Genomic DNA, 19,271 nt, shown 5'->3' with positions numbered 1-19,271 from the left:
CCTCTGCCAGCCCCTTCCAATGAGGCCCACACTTCACTCTCTATCCCTGAGTCTTCCCAGGACCTGGACATCCTCCCTCTGCCAGCCCCTCCCACCAAGGCCCCCACCTCATGCACTCTCCCTGAGTCTTCCCAGGACCTGGACATCCTGCCTCTGCCAGCCCCTCCCACCAAGGCCCCCACCTCCCTCACTCTCCCTGAGTCTTCCCAGGACCTGGACATCCTCCGTCTCTCAGCCCCTCACACCAAGGCACCACATCCCTCACTCTCCCTAAGTCTATGCAGAACCTGGACAAAACCTCCCTCTGCCAGCCCCTTCCAATGAGGCCCACACTTCACTCTCTATCCCTGAGTCTTCCCAGGACCTGGACATCCTCCCTCTGCCAGCCCCTCCCACCAAGGCCCCCACCTCATGCACTCTCCCTGAGTCTTCCCAGGACCTGGACATCCTGCCTCTGCCAGCCCCTCCCACCAAGGCCCCCACCTCCCTCACTCTCCCTGAGTCTTCCCAGGACCTGGACATCCTCCGTCTCTCAGCCCCTCACACCAAGGCACCACATCCCTCACTCTCCCTAAGTCTATGCAGAACCTGGACATCCTCCCTCTGCCAGCCCCTCCCACCAAGGCCCCCACCTCCCTCACAATTCCTGAGTCTTCCCAGGACCTGGACATCCTCCCTCTGCCAGCCCCTCCCACCAAGGCCCCCACCTCCATCACTCTCCCTAAGTCTATGCAGAACCTGGCCATCCTCCCTCTGCCAGCCACTCCCACCAATGCCCACACTCTCCAGTCTCTCCAGGAGTCACAGGGACTCAGGAGCTGGGTTATTAGACCTGAATGGAACCTCCTAGGCCCATGACAGAACCAGGGCTATGGGAGGCCTCCGTCTGGGGTGCTCTCACTCCCTCCGAGCATCCCCATTTTCCCTGTCCATGGTCTGGGATGTCTGTCAACCCGAGCCAAGCCAGAGTCCAACAACTGGCCTTCATTTGCTGAGACCCCGCCCGCGGGAAGCCAGGGCCTTTGGGCCTGGAGGCCATGCTGGGGTCTCCGGGGCCGAGAGCAGGGGCAGTGGTTCAGCCCTTGGCGGCCCCCTCTTTCCAGGGAAAAGGGACTGGAGTTGCTGGGGAAGCGTCCCCTGTCCGCACTCAGCACCCCTCGCACCTTGACACTGACTGGACTGGCTCTGCTCCCTCTGCTCGGCCTGGGCAGCAGCCGTTAGTCGGGCCTCGTCTTCGAGCGGGCTTCGATGGCAGCTGGGCCCGGCACTTCCGGTCAGCGGGGGCTGGGGGGGGGCACCGGAAGGGGCAGAGTCCCACAGATCCACGTGGGCCTTGCGTGGGCCCTGCGCAGGTGCGAGGCCTTCCCCGGGGCTCTCCTTCATCATCTGTCCTCAGAACCAGGCTCTCAGTTCCCTCAGAACCCAGTAGGAAGTCTTAGGGGCCTGAGCTCAGCCGCCAGGCCTGGCGCCTCCCAAGACTGACTGGCTGGGTGCTCCCCACAGTCCTCTCTTGATGTTGTCCCTTGACTCCTGGTGGGTGCTGGGCTACCTCCCCTCTGCTCCCCTGAGTCCAGCCCCTCACATCAATGACCTCAACTCCCTGCGACTCCTGATCTATCGCAGGTTCCTCTCTTCGGGCCTCTCCTGCCTGAGGCCTCCCAGACAAGGCTGCAGGGCAGGAGAATCCAGTGGGTTCCTGGGCCCGGGGGTAGACAACCTGCTCCCTTTCTGAACTTAACGCCCTGCTTTCCTGACCACGTTCCTCTAGCACCCAGTGGGAACGTGGGGTGCTCCTTAGCTTGACAGCTCAGACTGGGCCCTCTCTGGCCTGACATCATTTGTCATTGCCCACATTTTCTAAAATGCATGATGTGCAATTCCTGTGCTACTTGCTATTCTCCTTGAATCTGTGCTGACGGTCTATTAAGATGATCCTATAAAAGCCCAGTCCTCATCCACTAACAGCATTTCAGGTGCTTATAGCACAGACTCTGCACTCAGACCATCCAAAATGTTGGTCCTCATAGTGCCCCATGGTCGCTCCTGGCATATGGGCTCTGGGGTGCTGTCTCAGGTTCCTTCTGTGAAGCACTAGAAAGGCTTCCTCCCAGGGTATCCTGCAAGAATCAAAGGTTGAGCCTCAAAATCTTCCTCCAGTCGATCCTCTCTATCTGCCTTTATTGCTTCCTCCAGACCAGTCGACCAGTCTCAACCTCAAGTCTGTCTCCCCACCTGCCTGCACACACCTTCTAGTTCAACACTGAGCTAGGGTTCCCCAGCACTTTGTCATACTTGATGGTGCTTTCCTCCTATCCTCAAAATCATTTTTGTTACTTCTTCTTCAATTTTTTCCAGGGATGTTATGGGGTATGGGAAACAGCAGCCTGAGCTTGGTTGTCACCTTTGAAGTTATAGGTTAGGAAGTAAGTCTGTAAATATCTTCAGGAGAATTAACATATTTACAATGCTCTCTTTCCCTCCATTAAACATAGTATTCTGCTCTGAGACGTCTTTTTCATAAGCGTATCAGTAAGGTTTTACAGTTGCTCTAAAAAAGACTTGTAGATTTCTGCTTGGTTTTCTCTTAGATATGTTACATATAATATTGTTGTGAATGGTATATTTTGCATTACATGTTATTTGTTAGCAGTTTGGTTTGATCAGGGTCCTGATTCTGCTTAATAATTTTCCATACATCAATTTTCCAAAGTTCCTTACAATGTGCATTTTTGCACCATTTTCTCCGTACTTTTTAATTAGGAGATAATAGTTTTTCCATTATTATCTCTTCCTATGTACTATTCTTACTTTTAATTTACTTTGATGTTTGTACTCTTTTATAATAGCTGTGTAATACCCATGTATTTTTATTGAGTTCTTAACTGTGTATTAAATGCCAAGCATCTTTGTCCTCCTCTGAACTCTAATGGTTATGTTCATAATGATTCACCATGTAGAGCTTGAAAAATGGAAATTCTCTCATAATGCAACCTTGCTAAAAGATATCATTAACTGGTATGAATTTTTGCCAATGACTGTTTCTTTACTCCTACACATTGTCACATGTTTTTTTAAACTATATTTTGGCAAATGGAGTGATTTGTAGTTCAAAGTATTTTCTAATGTTTATTAACTGCTATGTTGGAAATAGTGTGAATGTATGTACAGTATTTGTGACTATTTAATGTTGGCTTAGGTGATGTTTTATTGAGGTATACTCATCTGGTCTTTGTATTTAGAGTGGTAGCTTGCTAAAATGGTTGAATAACTCCCAGTCTTTTTTATGGTTTAGAAGAGTTTATCTGAGATGGTAATTCATTTTTCCTTTGCCATTTTGTGTTATCAAGTACCTAAACCTGGCTGGTCTTGCAGTATTTTTATGTAGCCTTGGGTAAGAGTGTAGGTTCTGTTTTTGACCTTTTGATTGGAGATTTCTATTTTTCTGTGGACCTATGTAACCATTTATTTTTTGCCTAAAATTGTCCATTTGAATCTTCATATAATAGGAATGACATTTAAATAAAATCCTCTTAAGGCAGATATTCTCAAACATATACCACAGTACAGAGAATAGAATAATTAACCCAGTTACCTGGCATACATCTACAACAATCTTCCACTTTTATAGGAAAATCTTGTTCATATTAAGGATAGGTATTTGTTTGGTTATTGACAAGCACACTCTAGAGATAACAATATGCACTTCCATTAGGAGATATATGATGTCTGTTTTCTCCCTTGTGGTGATGGGGATCATCATCTTTATCCATAAACCCACTAGGGACTGTTAGTTCTATAATTATAAAATTCCTTTGAGTTTATTACCTGAAATTGTCCTTTAGGTATAACTTTGTCTTTGTGCACCTTCCATTATCTTGAGATATTGGTAGCACTACTTTAAAGAGTTCTCTTATAAGTGCTCATTAACTTCCACACTTAATGTTCTCACAATTTATTTTTTCTAGAATCACTTATTTCTGCTTATTCCATATATGATTGTAATAGTTATAAATTTGTCATATAAATCCTTTCAAAGTACTAGCTTTCACTAGTTGTTGGCTCTGCTGTCTTCTATTTCATGGTTTCACATTTATCTCTATTTTCTCCTACCTTCTACTTCTTTGTGTTCAATATGCTATGCTTATGCTAGCTTCTTGAATAGTTTTAATGTTTTAAACATTTTTCTAATGAATCTACTTAATGTAATTACTATCACTATACCGTAGGTACCACCGGGGCTGTTTCCAACAACAGTGCTACAGAGCTTTATGTGTAGTGCTCACATTTTTACAAGTTGAATAAATGTATCTCTCTTAATGCTCTTATAAGTTTTCATTTTTTTCTAGGACAGCAATAGTTTTGTGTTGTTTTTTTTTATGTTTCAGGTTTGAGGTCCTTGGGATGTTTTGTTTTGTTATATTTTACATATTAGTGACTGAAGAAATTTGAACAAACTTTACTGCTAGTAACAGAGTTGATTTTTCATAAATAAATGCAAGTTGTCACGTGAAAAATTTAATTATGATAATTGGCCAACTACAGAATTCAGATTATCCAGGAAAACAGAAACTACTCTAAATATGTAACAGTGAGAGGAGTTTTTTCCACAGTCGTTATTTATGTATTTTTTTTATCCATTAAACAATCATGGTGAAATTGGGCAGAAATATAGTGAGTTTCCACATACCCTTTCCATCCCTTAACCACAGAGTTTCTCCTATGGTAAACGTCTCCTCCTGGCATTAGTATAGTATACATGTTACAATGAAACAGGTACCATTGATACATTATTTTAAGCTAAAGTACACAGCCTACAATAGGGTTTACTCTTTGTGTTGTATGTTCTGTGGGATTTGACAAATGTATATTGACATGTCCCCCTCATACAGATTAGTTTCACTGCACTAAAACTCCTTGTCCTTTACTTATTCATCCCTCCCTCTAACCGTTGGAACTCCTGATCTTTTATACTGTCTCTCCATAGTTTAGCCTTTTAAGGATGTCAAGTAGTTGAAATTATATAGTGTATAACATTTTCAGATGGGCTACTGTCACATAGTAATATGCATGTAGGGGTCCTCTATCTTTTCATGACTTGTTAGATCATTTCTTTTTATTTATTGTTGAACCATATCTCATTGTACACAGATACCACAGTTTATTGATCCATTCCTCTACTGAAGGACATGTTGGTTGTTTTCTAGTTTGGGCACTTATAAATAAAGCTGCTAAAGCATTTGTGTGCAAGCTTTTGCATGGACATAACTTTTTATCTCTGTTGCATAGACACAAAGGAGTGCATTTGGTGCATTGTATGGTAATATTATGTTTACTTTTGTGAGATTCCACTAAACTGTCTTTCCATGAGACTGTACCATTCTGCAATCCCGCCAGCAGTGAGAGAGAGTTCTTGAAGCTCAGCACCTTCTCCAGCATTTGACCTTGTTGGTGTTTTAGATGTTAGCACTTTTAGTAGATGTGCACTAATGTCTTTTTGTTTTAATTTGCAATTCCCTAATGATATATTATGCTAAGCATCCTTTCATATGCTCATATGTAGAACATTGCTATCATTTCTTCCTAAGGCAGTGGTCGGCAAACCGTGGCTCGCGAGCCACATGAGGCTTGGGAGCAGCGGTTTGCCGCTCTGTTGACTAATGAGTTTGCCAACCACTGGACTAGACTAAACGTTGCTGCGGAAGGTGGAAGCTGTGAGGATTAGGCAATTGTGGCACATTGTGTGCAAAGAGGTAAAGGGTAGTATATGACAGTGGTCGGCAAACTCATTAGTCAACAGAGCAGCAAACCGCTGCTCCCAAGCCTCATGTGGCTGGGGAGCCGTGATTAACCGACCACTGTCCTAAGGATTTGATCAAATTCATCAGTGAGCCCATCTGAAAATGTTGCTTTCATTTTGGGAGGATTTATTAATTACTGATTCAATTTGTTTAATAGAGGTAGGTCTATTGAGATATCTATTTTCCTTGTGTAAGCTTTGGTCAATTGTGTATTTTGAAAATTGGTCCATTTCATGTCCTTTATCAAATTGTGGGCATTGGGATGTTCATAAGATTTCTTTTTAAAAAAATATATTTTATTAATTTTTTACAGAGAGGAAGAGAGAGGGACAGAGAGTTAGAAACATGGATGAGAGAGAAACATCGATCAGCTGCCTCCTGCACACCTCCTACTGGGGATGTGCCTGCAACCAAGGTACATGCCCTTGACTGGAATCGCACCTGGGACCTTTCAATCTGCAGGCCGACGCTCTATCCACTGAGCCAAACCGGTCAGGGCAAGATTTCTTTTTTTAAAAAATATATTTTATTCATTTTTTACAGAGAGGGAGGGAGAGGGATAGAGAGTCAGAAACATCCATAAGAGAAAAACATCGATCAGCTGTCTCCTGAACACCCCCTATTGGGGATGTGCCCGCAAACAAGGTACATGCCCTTGACTAGAATTAAACCTGGGATCCTTCAGTCCTCAGGCTGATGCTCTATCCACTGAGCCAAACCAGTTAGGGCCATTAGATTTCTTTAGTATCATTTTAATGCCCATGGTATCATTAGCTATGGCCTCTGTTTATTTTTGATATTAGTAATTTCTGTCTTCTCTCTCTTAGTTAACCAGGCTAGTGGTTTATCAATTTTATTATCAACTAAAGGCCTAATGCATGAATTCATGCACAGGTGGGGTCTGGCAGCCCTCCCCAATTGGGGCCGATCAGGCCTGGCTGGCCAGTGGGAGAGGCTGTGGGCATTTGGCCAGCTACCCCTGGCCCCTGGTCAAACTCCTGGTTGAACTCCTGGTCGAACTCCCAGTCGAGGGGACAGTTTGCATATTAGCCTTTATTAAATAGGATTAATATTACCAAAGTATTGGCTTCTGCTTTTACTGATTTCTTCTCTTCATATTTTCATTGTTATGGATTTCTGCTCTAATATTTATTATTTTGCTTCTTCTGTTTACTTAGGAATTGATTTGGTGTTCTTTCTCTAGTTTTATGGTTACTGTTCAGATCATTAGATTAAAACTTTCCTCTTTTCTAGTATAGGCATTCAATGCTATAACTGTCCCTTCAAATACTGCTTTTGCTCCACCCAAAAACTTTTGATAAGTGTGTTTGCATTTCATTGAGTTCAGAATAAGGTTTTACATTTCCCTTCTGTGTTCTTCTTTCAGCCATGTGTTATTTAGAAGTATTTTGCTTAGTCTCCAACTATTTGGAGAATTTTTGGCTATGTTTTTGTTATTGATTTAAAATTTGATTCCATTGTGGTCTTAGAGAATACTTTGTGTGATTTGTGTGATTTATGTTATTTAAATTAAATGATATTTGTTTTATGGCACAGAATGTTGTGCATCTTGATGTGTTCCCATGTGAGCTTGAAAAAAAATGTGTTTTCTGCTGTTGTGCTTCCTAAAAATGTCATTTCAATCCAGTTATCCTGATGATGCTGTTCAAGTCACTTTTATCTCTACTGCTTTTCTGAGTGCTGGATCTGTGAATTACTAAGAGAGTTGTGGTGAAGTATACAATTGTAATAGTGGGTTTGTGCCATCGGTGGTTTTCTCATGTATTTTGACACTGTGTTTTTGGTGCACACACATTAAGGAGTGTTACATCTTCTTGGATAATTGGCTCCTTTATGATTACATAATACCCCACTTTAACACTGATAATACTACTGGATCTGAATTTGATTTTTTGTGTGTGAAATAAATGTTACTATTCCAGCTTCCTGTTCATTTGCATTAGAATGGTGTATATTTTTCCATCTCTTTACTTTAATCTACCTGTATCTTTTCATTTAGGGTGGGTTTCTCAAAGGGACTATATAATACGGTCTTGTGTTTTTTGTTTGTTTTTTTTATCTCCTCTGACAAGTTCTATCTTTTTTTTTTAAAGAAGAAAGACAGGATTTTTTAAAAATATATTTTGATTTTTTACAAAAAGGAAAGGAGAGGTATAGAGAGTTAGAAAGATCGATGAGAGAGAAACATCGATCAGCTGCCTCCTGCACATCCCCCACTGGGTATGTGCCCGCAACCAAGGTACATGCCCTTGACCTGAATCGAACCTGGAACCCTTCAGTCCACAGACTGACGGTCTATCCACTGAGCCAAACCGGTTAGGGCAAGTTCTGTCTTTTAATGGGTATACTTAGATTACTGACTTTTAAAGTAATCATTGCCATATTTAGATTATCATCAACACTACATGTTACTCTTTTTTTTACTTTTTGACCTTATTATTCCTGTGGCGGGGGTGTGTTTTTTTCTCCCAATCTTTTGCTACCTTCTCTGGTTTTAATTGAGCAGTTTACATGATTCCATCTTCTATACACTTTACCATATCAATTATACTAATTTATTTGCTTTTTAAAGTGAATTCCCTAGAGTTTGCAGTACATATTTATGTGGGAGCTAAAAAATAGTAACACAATACTTCCCACTTTCTATGTTCCTCTTGGTGGGCTAATTATCAAGTTGACACAGACAGATTAACAGGAGAAAATCCAATTCTGAATACATTTACATGGGAATTCACATAGGCATGAATATTCCAAGGACAGCAAGGCAAGATTGGGTCTATAAGACATTTTGGACGAAGACGAAAGGGAGTAACCAGCTCTTAGAGTTCAGAAGTTAAGAATGGGTTATGTACAGGTAGTTGGGAGAGGGGGAACACGCAAGCAGGAAAATCCCTGCTAGGCAACTGGGAAACAGGGGCACGGGAATCCAGCTAACAGGCACCTGTCTAAAGAACTTGTTTTTTGTTTGTTTGTTTGTTTGTTTGTTTGTTTGTTTTTTACGACACATCATTCTGGTTTACCATACATCATTCACATTAGGCTAAGGTGGAACCCAGGTCTTCTTCCCAAAGCAGGTTTCTCTGTCTGAGTTTCTTGGGCAGGAAAGGGGAGGGTCAAAGTTTCTGAGTCGTGTTTGTTGATACACAGCTTAAAATCAATATGCTAAAAGGCAGCTTCAGGGTGACAAAACTTTGGTCCCTTCACAGTATACATTTGCAGCTAATCCAAGTCCACTTTCAAATAAAGCACTATTAACTCACAGGCTGGGCCAGTTCTTCCATCCTGTTTCTTTCATTTCAATTATTCATAAGGTTATCCTCACTGAGTACATTGCTGCTGCCATCATCCTCCACTGTTCGCTGTTAGATCAAATAAGAAAATAAACTATTTATTTTATCTTCATTAACAATCTTCCTGTTTTTATGTAGATTGGAGTTTCTGACTTTTATCATTTTCCTGCTCTCTGAAGTACTTCTTCGACCAATTCTTGCAAGGCTTTTCTGTTGACAAATTATCTCATTTTATGTTTGTCTGCGAAAGTCTTTTATCCTCCTTCACTTTAAATTAAAATATCACTGGATATAGAATTTTACGGTTTTGGTGGTGTGTGTGTGTGTGTGTGTGTGTGTGTGTGTGTGTGTCTGTGTGTTTGCTTTCAACACTTTAAAGATTTAAGTTAACTGTCATCTTACTTTCATGTTTTGTGAAGAGAAGGCTAATGTAATTTTTAGCTTTGTATCTCCAGAGATAAGGTTCCTTCTTCACTGGCTCTTTTCACAAGAATATGTACAAATATTTTTTAATCAGAAAAGATTTATTGAATTAGACAAATATATTTCACTGTATTCCACTACCAAACAGATATTCTATTTTGTTTAGAAAGATGAGCTGTGGCCAGTGATTTCTTCCTCCCATGATGAAAAATTCTATATATGCAAGGTAATTCTCATGGACTCAGCCCAACATACCATTTTGCTACTGTTTCAAAAACTAGTTATTTAATAGTAATGTGTTTCTGTTGTGTCAACAACCAAGGTGAACAGCTAAAGAAAACAGTTTCTCTTCTTGTTTGGTTTTCTAAGGTGTGGGTAGGATATTTCTAGGTAGAGATTTTTTGGTATATATACTGCTTGTGTTATTAATAGGGTGCCCACTGTGTCCGCACTGTTGCTGGTCAAGATGGAATACTTCTGATGTCACAAGAAAAAGAATTTTCTGGGACTCACACATGAGGACGAGTGATATTTATTTGTGTGAAAGTAAAATGATATTTATTTGTGTGGTTTTCCAAGGTCCCATTTTGCTCTGTCCCGCCATGTAAAAAGTCCAGGTGTGTCTTCAGCATGGCTAAGATGAAAGACACTGCCCAATTGCCGCTCCATATCAAAGCACATTGCAGTGCAACATCTGGCTAGTTTAGCTCTGTTCCCAGATGCAGTTCATTGTGTGTCGGGCAAGCATGTCAAACTTGTGGCCTATAGGCCACATGTGGTCCACAATAAATATTTTTGTGGCCCAGCCAATATAATGGTATGTGAGGAATGTTTTAATAAAATTTCATAACTTAATTTTTACAATATTCTGTTATACACAATCCTATATAATAAAAGCATAATATGCTAAGAGTCCGACCCATCTGTCGACCAGTCAGTCGACTGCTTGGTCAGTAGCTATGATGTGCATTGACCACGAAGGGACAGATGGTCCGACCAGTAGGTTATCTTGCTGCTGAGGTCCAGCGAATCAGGACTAGGTGAGAGGGCTGGACATGCCCTTGAACCCTCTGCAGTCCCTCCCCTGCTGGCTGACCCCAATCAGCCCCTAATCAGGATGGGGGTAGATGGCCTCTATCAGCCCTGATCACCAGCCAGAGTGAGGGACTGCACCCATGCACGAATTCGTGTATTGGGCCTCTAGTTATTAATAACGAACTCTAGTGTTCACTGATGACTGATTACTATAATCGTGTTGTATTCGTTTCCCTTACATGCCTTACATGCAGGTGCACCATTTCTCTCCACTAATACTAGCAGCGAATAGTGGCAGATCACCACATCAGTAGTCTTAGACCGACTTGTTTGGTGTGCCTAACAGGAAATACTTTGCTTTTGGAGAACAAGAAAAATAGGTTTATTTGTGTTATGTTTATTAATTTGTGCAGTTATTCAGTATCTGGTAAGTTAATGTTCAAGAAAAAATATTAATTTTCATTAAAATGTTCTATTCTTTTATGTTAACAATTACTCCTTTATTTTAGCCCTTTGTATTCTGCAGGTCTCTATAAAAAAAAAACAAAAAACATATTTCCATGAAAATTGAAGGTTTTTTTTTGCAGCCCACATGAACTTAAAGCTTGTTTATGTGGCCCATGTTAGCCTTTGAGTTTGACATGCTTGGTGTAGGGTCTGCCTGGCCATGGGCCATGTAGCTGCTTAGACCACTTGGCAGGTGAGTGCATGTCAAGAACCACGCAAGTAAGAGGAAGCAGGAGCAAGGCAAGAAGAACAAGAGGGTGAGAAATCTTTGCCTCAGGTGTACAGCTAGGAACTTAACCAAGTAAGCCTTCAGGATTTGGTGTGCTTTCAGTGGCTCTGCCCTCCTAGGCAACTTCACTGAGCAATTGCCCATCTTGCTCTTTTATTTATTTACTAGAGTCCCGGGACACAAAATTCGTGCACAGAGGTGGCCCCTCAGCCCAGCCTGCACCCTCTCCAATCTGGGACTCCCCGGAAAATGTCCGACTGATGGTTTAGGCCTGACCACATGGGCTCGGGCCTAAACCAACAGTTGGGCATCCCTCTAGCAATCCGGGACCACTTGCTCCTAACCACTCAACTGCTCGCCTGCCTAATTGCCCCTAACCACTCTGTGTGCCTGCCTGATTGCCCCTAATGAGAAGGCTAAAAAGGGCTAATTCCAATGTAACCCTGATATTTGGGGCTAGTGATCTGAATCCAAGCCAGAAAGCTCAGTGTACATTCCTGATAACCTATAATTAAGTCACTACCTACTTCCCAGATACTGGTCTTGCAGAACGTGTCACTGTGAACAGTGCACTGCCCTGGAGGATGGGTTATTAACGCTGGCACCAGGCCACACCATCAGATATGGCCTGGAGACTCCCAAAACCAGGGGTCACTCTTGCAAGGCCCCCGAAAAGATCCAGAAGTATAATCCATATTTGTGGGACAAAGACCACAGGAGGATATAAAGGAAAGCCCCATGCACGTTTCTTCACTCAGATTTGGAAGGCTGTTCCCTGAGTCTGCCGGTGTATTAAACAGTGTCCCTCCTCTTCTTTGAAGCGTCCTTGGTTTTCTTTGGTTTTCTGCAACACTAACTGCTCTCCCCTGCCAGCCTGATCACCCCTAACTGCTCTCCCCTGCTGGCCTGATCCCCCTAACTGCCTATCTGCTCTCCCCTGACAGCCTGATCCCACTAACTTCTCTCCCCTGCTGGCCTGATCGCCCCTAACCACCTATGCCTCAGCCCTGCCACTGTGTCTTTGTCTGGAAATTAGCATATTACCCTTTTATTATTATACATTTTTTATCCCTTTTCCCATTGATTTGCAGAAAATGGACCAGTGGTTCTGTGGGGAGTGTGAAACTTGCTGCTACCTTGTGAAGCTGCCCAGAAGACCATGCTTATAATATCTGTCCTTCCCTTTGTCCTCTTCTATTTTAATATGAGCTACCTAATTGCAATGATAATTCTTGGAAGTCTCCAAACTTCTTGGATCTGTGGTTTTTTGTTTGTCATTACTTTTGGAAAATTCTCAGTCATTGCTATTACACGTATATCTGCTGTTTCTTTGCTTCTTTGTCCTTCTAGTATTTCTATCACACAAATGGTATATCTTTCACTATGATCCCACAGTTCTTCACTCTTCTCTCTTGTCTGTTTTGTTCTTTGCATTTCTGTTGTAGGTTTCTATTAATATTTATTCTTGTTCATTGTTTTTCCCCCTCATCCATGTTTAGTCTATTGATGAGCCAATCAAAGACTTTCTCTTCTTCTTTTACTGTGTTGAATTTCTAACATTGCTTTTTTATTCTTTCTTATAGTTTACATCTCTCTATTTACAATGTGTACCAATTTTTGCATTTTGTCTACTTTTTGTTATATTTGTGAGCATAATAATCATAGTTATTTTAAATTTCTTGTATGATAATTCTAATATATCTTATTCTTGATTTGATGCTTCATTTGTCTCTGCAAACTGTTTCTTGTTTTTTGTTATATGTAGTGATATTTTTGTAGAAAACTAAAAATGTATTGGGTAAATGTTGCTGAGGTAAGTAGACCTTTAGTGTGAAGTGTTTTGTTTTCCTGGCCAGGATTCAGGCTCTGTTTACTGTTTGGTGTAGCCTTGCATGTCATAAACTAAATTTCCCATGGTGTCCTCATTTTCATCACCCCTGTTCTTCTTAAATAAGATCTCAGAGTCTGAGATGTGTAGCTCTTTCAGTCTTAATCCTGCTGATGGAGTGATAAGGTGTGGGGTGAGGGGAGTGTCCTATAATGTGATGACTGGGGCTCAGATTTTTAGTGAGCCTGTGCCCTTGGGCTATGACTTCACAAGTACTTTTCAGGTTTTAACCTCTTCAGTAAAATAGGAAGTTGAGCTGAGCAAGCTTAGAGATAGGCATGACTCTCCACCTCATGGAAGGAGGAGGGGGCTACAGATGGGGTTTTTACCTCTCAGATTGTTTAGACTAGTAAAACCAAGTCAGTTAGGTTCTGGTGAATAGTTGCTCTTTAGACAGACCTTGTTATGAAGGAAGAATTGCATGGGACATTTTTCCAAACGGCTACTGAAAGGAATTTTAGATACAGGACAGGCAGTTCAAGGAATAAGGGGGGTCCATGGATGAGGAATGCATAGGTGAGGGCTTGGAGTCACCAAATGCTTATCTTACTTTCATGGAGGATAGAGAAATGTTACAAGAGGAAGGCATACATTTATAGAGGATAAAGGAATGTTGCAAGAAGAGGTGACATGAAATAGAAGCAAACCATGTGGGCTTTGGACTTTGAAACTGATACTTTGCAGAAGAATGACCAATTAGGAAAGCACAGGGGTCATAAAGTAAGTAGGGTCCAACTGGAAAGGGTCATGAAGTGACAAAGAGATAAAGCCTTTGCAAATCTGGAGACAAAGAGACTCAAAAGATTTTTTAGGATTGTTTTTTTTTCCGATTAGAGATAGAGTGAGCAGGTTTTTCCCTATTTGGGGACCCCTCCTGTGGAGGTCCCCTTTGGCGCCCCTTGCCCAAGAAAAGTTTGTATATGTTTCCAATAAACTTCCACATTTTTTACTAAAGAAGCCTTTAGTCCGTGACTTTATCCTTCAAACTTCATAGGGCAAGAGCCCACAAGGAGGAGGGTCTACACCCCGCACCCCATGTAAACCTAGTTGTCCCTACGTCTTGCTGGAAGTAGTAGGACATTTTTATCTGATTTTTATTCTTCTCTGAGAGGATGAGATAGTGCTCCTACAAGTAAAGTTCATATAAATTTAGGAGTCCCTGTTAGACTAGACCCACCTGGAATTTTTAACTTTCAGGCTATGACACTGAGCCTCCAGCAACTTGTCAAATACATATTGGAGCCAGTAGCAAGTTGTCCCATCCTGGTACTGGCTCTTGGCACCGGTTTCTGCTCTTGGACTCCTGTTCCAGTGAGCTGTGACTCTTTGTACTGTGGAGACTAAAAAAATATAAATTCGTTCCACCCACCTTCCAAGTGCTTTAGGCTGGGCTAATCATCAAATTAACACAGATTAACAGGAGGAAATCAACATTTAATACATGTGCATGGCGAATTCACATAAGCATGAACAGGCCAAAGACAGTGAGGTGAGATAGCATATATAAGACATTTTTGGACAAAAGGGAAAATGGTTGGAAGATGAGGTCTTAGATATCAGAAATTAGAATGGGCAATATTCTGGTAGTAGAGGAAGGGCAGAAAATACATTGCAGGAATATTCTCTCTAGGCAACTCAGAATCCATAGCACACAGGGGGTCTAGCTGTCAGCCATGGAGTCTTTCTAACTAATGCAAGGGTGAAGATTCCTAAAGTGATTAAGCCAACACTCCCTTCCCAAAGCAGGCCTTACTTTCTGAATTTCTTAGTCAGAAGAGGGGGCTAGGGTCAAAGTTCCTTCTGAGTCTTGTTCTGAAGGAACAGCTTAAAATCAATATCCCTAAGAAAGGTAAGCCAGGGGAGTCAAACTTTGGCTCCCTTCAGTACCCACTACTCCATCTTTTCATTTTGAGGGACAGCATGTAGCCTTGTGACCACAATTCTCTGTTGAGTCTAAGAAGAGTTCTCCATTTTCAATTTAGCCTATTTTTTTGTTAGAAGAATGGGAGAGAGCATTTAAGCTCCTTACATGTTGGGCTGGAAACTGCTTGTAACCAAGGCAAATCCACTTTCAAGCTCACACAGTTTGTTGGACAGAATGCATTTCCTTTTGCCTGTAGGATTTAGAGTTGTTTTTATTTCCTGACATGCTTAGAGACTAATCTCCATACCTAAACAGAGCCTGCACTTTCATGCCACATTGCCCTCTCCTGAGCCATTCAAACATGGCTGATTTCTTCTTTAAGACAAGCAGGATAGGAAGATCACTCCTGATCGCAAAATGGTGTCTTATATAATGTCTATTATCAAGAGCATGACACCCAGCATCTTTGTCATAATCTATTATTTTCAATCAAGCCATAGCTTCAACCTACACTTGAAGATAGGAATACACAAAGGCATAATCACCAGGACCTAAAGATCCTCTTGGCTCAATAAAACTCTGTCTGCCACAGTCTTCCCTGGAGACCCTATTTTTTCATATCCCTGTTTTCTGGAAATATCTGTCACCCTCCCAAGATCGAACTATGTTATTCTTCGCATATGGTAGCAATAAATGCACTACAGTTAGTAAGGAAGGACATCTAGACAATCAAGAGGAACATCTAAAAACTTTGATTCTTACCATTTGGGGCTGCATTCTGTCCATCAAAATTCATGTTGAGGTCATATCCCCAGTACCTCAGAATGGAACTCTAGTAGGATATAATGTTTTTAAAGTGATGGTTAAGTTAAAATATGGACATTAGGATAATCCATAATCCCAACTTAGTGGGGTCCTTATAAGGGTTTAGGTCACACAAGGAGACAGCAGGCATGTGCTCACACCAGGGAAAGCCATGAGAAGGGGATAGCCATTTGAAACCAAGGAGAGAGGGATCAGAGCAAACCAAACCTGCCAGCACCTTGACATTGGAATTCCAGCCTCCAGAACTGTGAGAAAGTAAATTTCCATGGATTAAGCTATCCAGTCTGTGGTATGTTGTTAGCGCAGCCTCTGAAATAACCAAAATACTGCCCCAGACAGAGATTGTTTTTTCTGGATTATCTTCCCTACTAAATTAATTCCCAAGAGCATGTTCAATGCCCCCCTATTTACCGTGTGAAATGAGGAAGGGATTTCTGCATTATGGTTATGTTGTGTTCAAAACCACAACACTGGACCCTGTATGGATGAGCTAGACAGCAATTTCTCAATGGCAAGCTCACAAGATGGGGGAGAGGGACACCACATGCCCCATGGTGGCAGGAGGGGGGTTACATTCAGGAAAAAATGATGAGAAAGTTTTGGGGGGGGCTACCTGGGACATATAAAGAGGATGAGGTGACCCCTACTTCCCCTGCAGCATATAAACAGGTGGTTTGCAAAGTCCACAGGACAGTAGGGAAGAGAACCCCACTACTTAGGAACAAATAATATCTGGGCCTTGTCCCCTTCTAAAAGATCGACCTTTATAGGGCCTTTATCTGCAAGTGAAGAGTATGGAGGGGAATATGCAGTTAGCCCATTTGAGTCCCTAATGGTATGGGTCTTCATTTTAGACCTTACACAACAATGCTGTTTTCCATGCAAATATTTTCTCTCTCAACGCAGACATCTCATCTGGGTGTCTGGCTTCTGCTCACCAGTCCCACAGCCTCATCTACTCCACAATGTAGCACAACTGAAAGAGACGTCTCACAGACTGACTTGCAGTGTCCCCAAATCTAAAGTGCTTTGTCTCAGAGAATTTACACTTACTGCTTTCACCTGGAATACCTCCCAAATCACCCACCCTTTTAAGTTTCCTATAAGGCACAGAGAGTACCTCAACATCCTCTTTAAGTGGTTGAAGCTCCTAACTAGCAAAGTTCTATGAAGAGAGGATGGGCCTTTATCTTACTATCCCACATACTAACACAGGGCATTCCTAAAGACATATGCTCAATAAATTTGGGGAATAGACGATTATGTGTGAAAGAGATCTAACGTGTTAAGATTTACTATAACCTACATCCTTTATTAAGCTAAGCATATAGAGGTATAAAACAATTTTACAAAAGAAAAGATGGAAAGGAGGGAGAAAAATCAAAGTGAATGATACTTTATTTTTTATTCTATTATTCCAACAGATTTACTGTGGGTTCTTTCCCATGTCCATGCAAGATTCTATTATGTTGTCATATATTTTGTTCATGACAAAAATGAATCCTCATATTTTACTAGTTGTGGAGACACTGGTCAACCAGGACATGGAACATTTCTGGCCCGTGGTACCAGTGCCAATCCTGGCTGCCAATCTGGCTTTTACTTTTTCTATCTCATCTCTCAAAGCTTCTTCATATTGTAATGGGAAGGCACTTGGAACTTTTTCATTGAGCTTGGCCCAAAATTCTAGGATTTTCATCTTGGTTGTTTCTGTGTAAGCTTTGGGACCCCAGAGGAACTCGTAGCATGGAGGATCAGTGTTGGGCACCTGGCGGTACTCCAGGTAGTCTAGCTTGACTAGATCTTTGGTGATAAGCTTCCTGGGTTCCCCATAGATGTAGTGTTTCCTCCCAGGGAACACTCGCATGGAATTCAGGAAGTTCCAGACTTCTTCCTCACTGGCACAGTTGCCATTCATGAAGATCACACCCAGGACATACATCAGGAGACCAGTCTTGGGTAACCCCCTGCCAGCACGCACCCTCCCCTTATTGGGGAGTTTCAGTTTGCTGACAAGTTCATAGGCCGGTTTGATTGAGTCTGCTTCCTTCAGGTCAACTGCAAAGAGATCCTCAAGACTCTCACAGGCTCTCTTGAAGATCTCTGGAAATTGGCGGTGGTACTTTCGGTCAATAATATTTATCATGTCTTCCCGCAGAATGAGCTGCTTCACTCTGTACCTGTACAAAATAAACTTCTGCAAGATCGTCACCTCCATAGTCAGAGGATCACAGCATTTGTTCTCTAGAGATAGGACCTCAGAGGAACATGAATGCTCCTCATCTTGGCTGTTCTCAGATTTTGTGTGAAAAGCATCTGAAGAGGTCAAAGAGGTATTTGGAGCTCTGCAAGATGCCTGGGAAGTACCAGTTGGATCACTAGCTGATGAGCTCTTGGGATTACTCTCCAAACCAGAAGATGAGAAGGAGGGGGGCTTTTCTGTTGTGGCAGCTGCCTGTGACATCTTGCAGCTATCATCTCCATCTTGGGTAGCTTGTTGATTCTGCTTTTTGCAGTGCTTACTCTTGTGCCTCCGAGGCATGATGACTATGGTCAGAAAAATCGGTCAGGAGGGTATTAGGAGGATAGGTAATGAGAGTCCCTGGAGGATGAAGGTCAAGAGTGTATGGGCACCTTTGGCATACGAATAGCACCTTGATTGTAAGGAAGTCTGCATTTGCAGTTCTCCCCAAGGGCACTTCTCTAAAAACCCTCAGTGTTCCAGATCTAATCTTGTGCTTTGGGTAACTTTAGAATGTATCTTGCCAGTCCTGCCTCAAGCATACTGAGATAACAGTAGGGGCTGGTAGTCTTGGTGTTTGAGGAATCTGTTATTTCACATTCAAGAGCATCATTCAACTGGTGGAATGCCATGGGACAATAAAGAATGAAGTGAATGAAGCTCTCAACACATCAAGCCTATCCAGTTATTCCCAGTGTTTACTTCTTAGTGGTTCTTTGGGGTCCTCAGTCATCACTAAGGATCTGCATTTGGCTTCATATCTGGCCTTGTACCCCTTTAGCTGAATAGTGGCTACACCATCAAACTAAGGATTTCACTTCCCATAGACCACATAAAATAAGTGTTGAGAGAGCTTCAGCCTGATACCACTGTCCTGGGTTTTCAAGTGCTGAAAGTGGTGTGGGGTAATGCTAAGTGAAATAAGCCAGTCAGAGAAAGATAAATATCACATGATCTCACTCATTTATGGAATATAATGAACAACATAAACTGATGAACAAAAACAGATCCAGAGACGGAGAAACAGATCAGACCGTCAAACCTCAGAGGGAAGGTACGGGAAGGTGGAGGTAAGGGGGAGAGATCAACCAAAGGACTTGTATGCATGCATATAAGCCTAACCAATGGACACAGACAACAGGGGGATGG

At 42.1% G+C, this 19,271-nt stretch overlaps 1 protein-coding gene across 1 annotated transcript; it reads right to left on the bottom strand.

Moving 5' to 3' along the window:
• Nucleotides 1–17,384: 17,384 nt before the first annotated feature.
• On the bottom strand, nt 17,385–18,422 carry LOC308239320 (melanoma-associated antigen B5-like; the record flags this gene model as incomplete). Its single annotated transcript, XM_080652123.1, has 1 exon — nt 17,385–18,422. One exon carries the CDS (start codon nt 18,420–18,422, stop codon nt 17,385–17,387), a length of 1,038 nt encoding a protein of 345 aa, XP_080508249.1.
• Nucleotides 18,423–19,271: the final 849 nt, after the last annotated feature.

The sequence above is a fragment of the Plecotus auritus genome, assembly GCF_963455305.1.
Source record: "Plecotus auritus genome assembly, chromosome: X".
Taxonomy (NCBI): domain Eukaryota; kingdom Metazoa; phylum Chordata; class Mammalia; order Chiroptera; family Vespertilionidae; genus Plecotus; species Plecotus auritus.
This window is presented reverse-complemented; position numbering and strand designations above follow the sequence as displayed.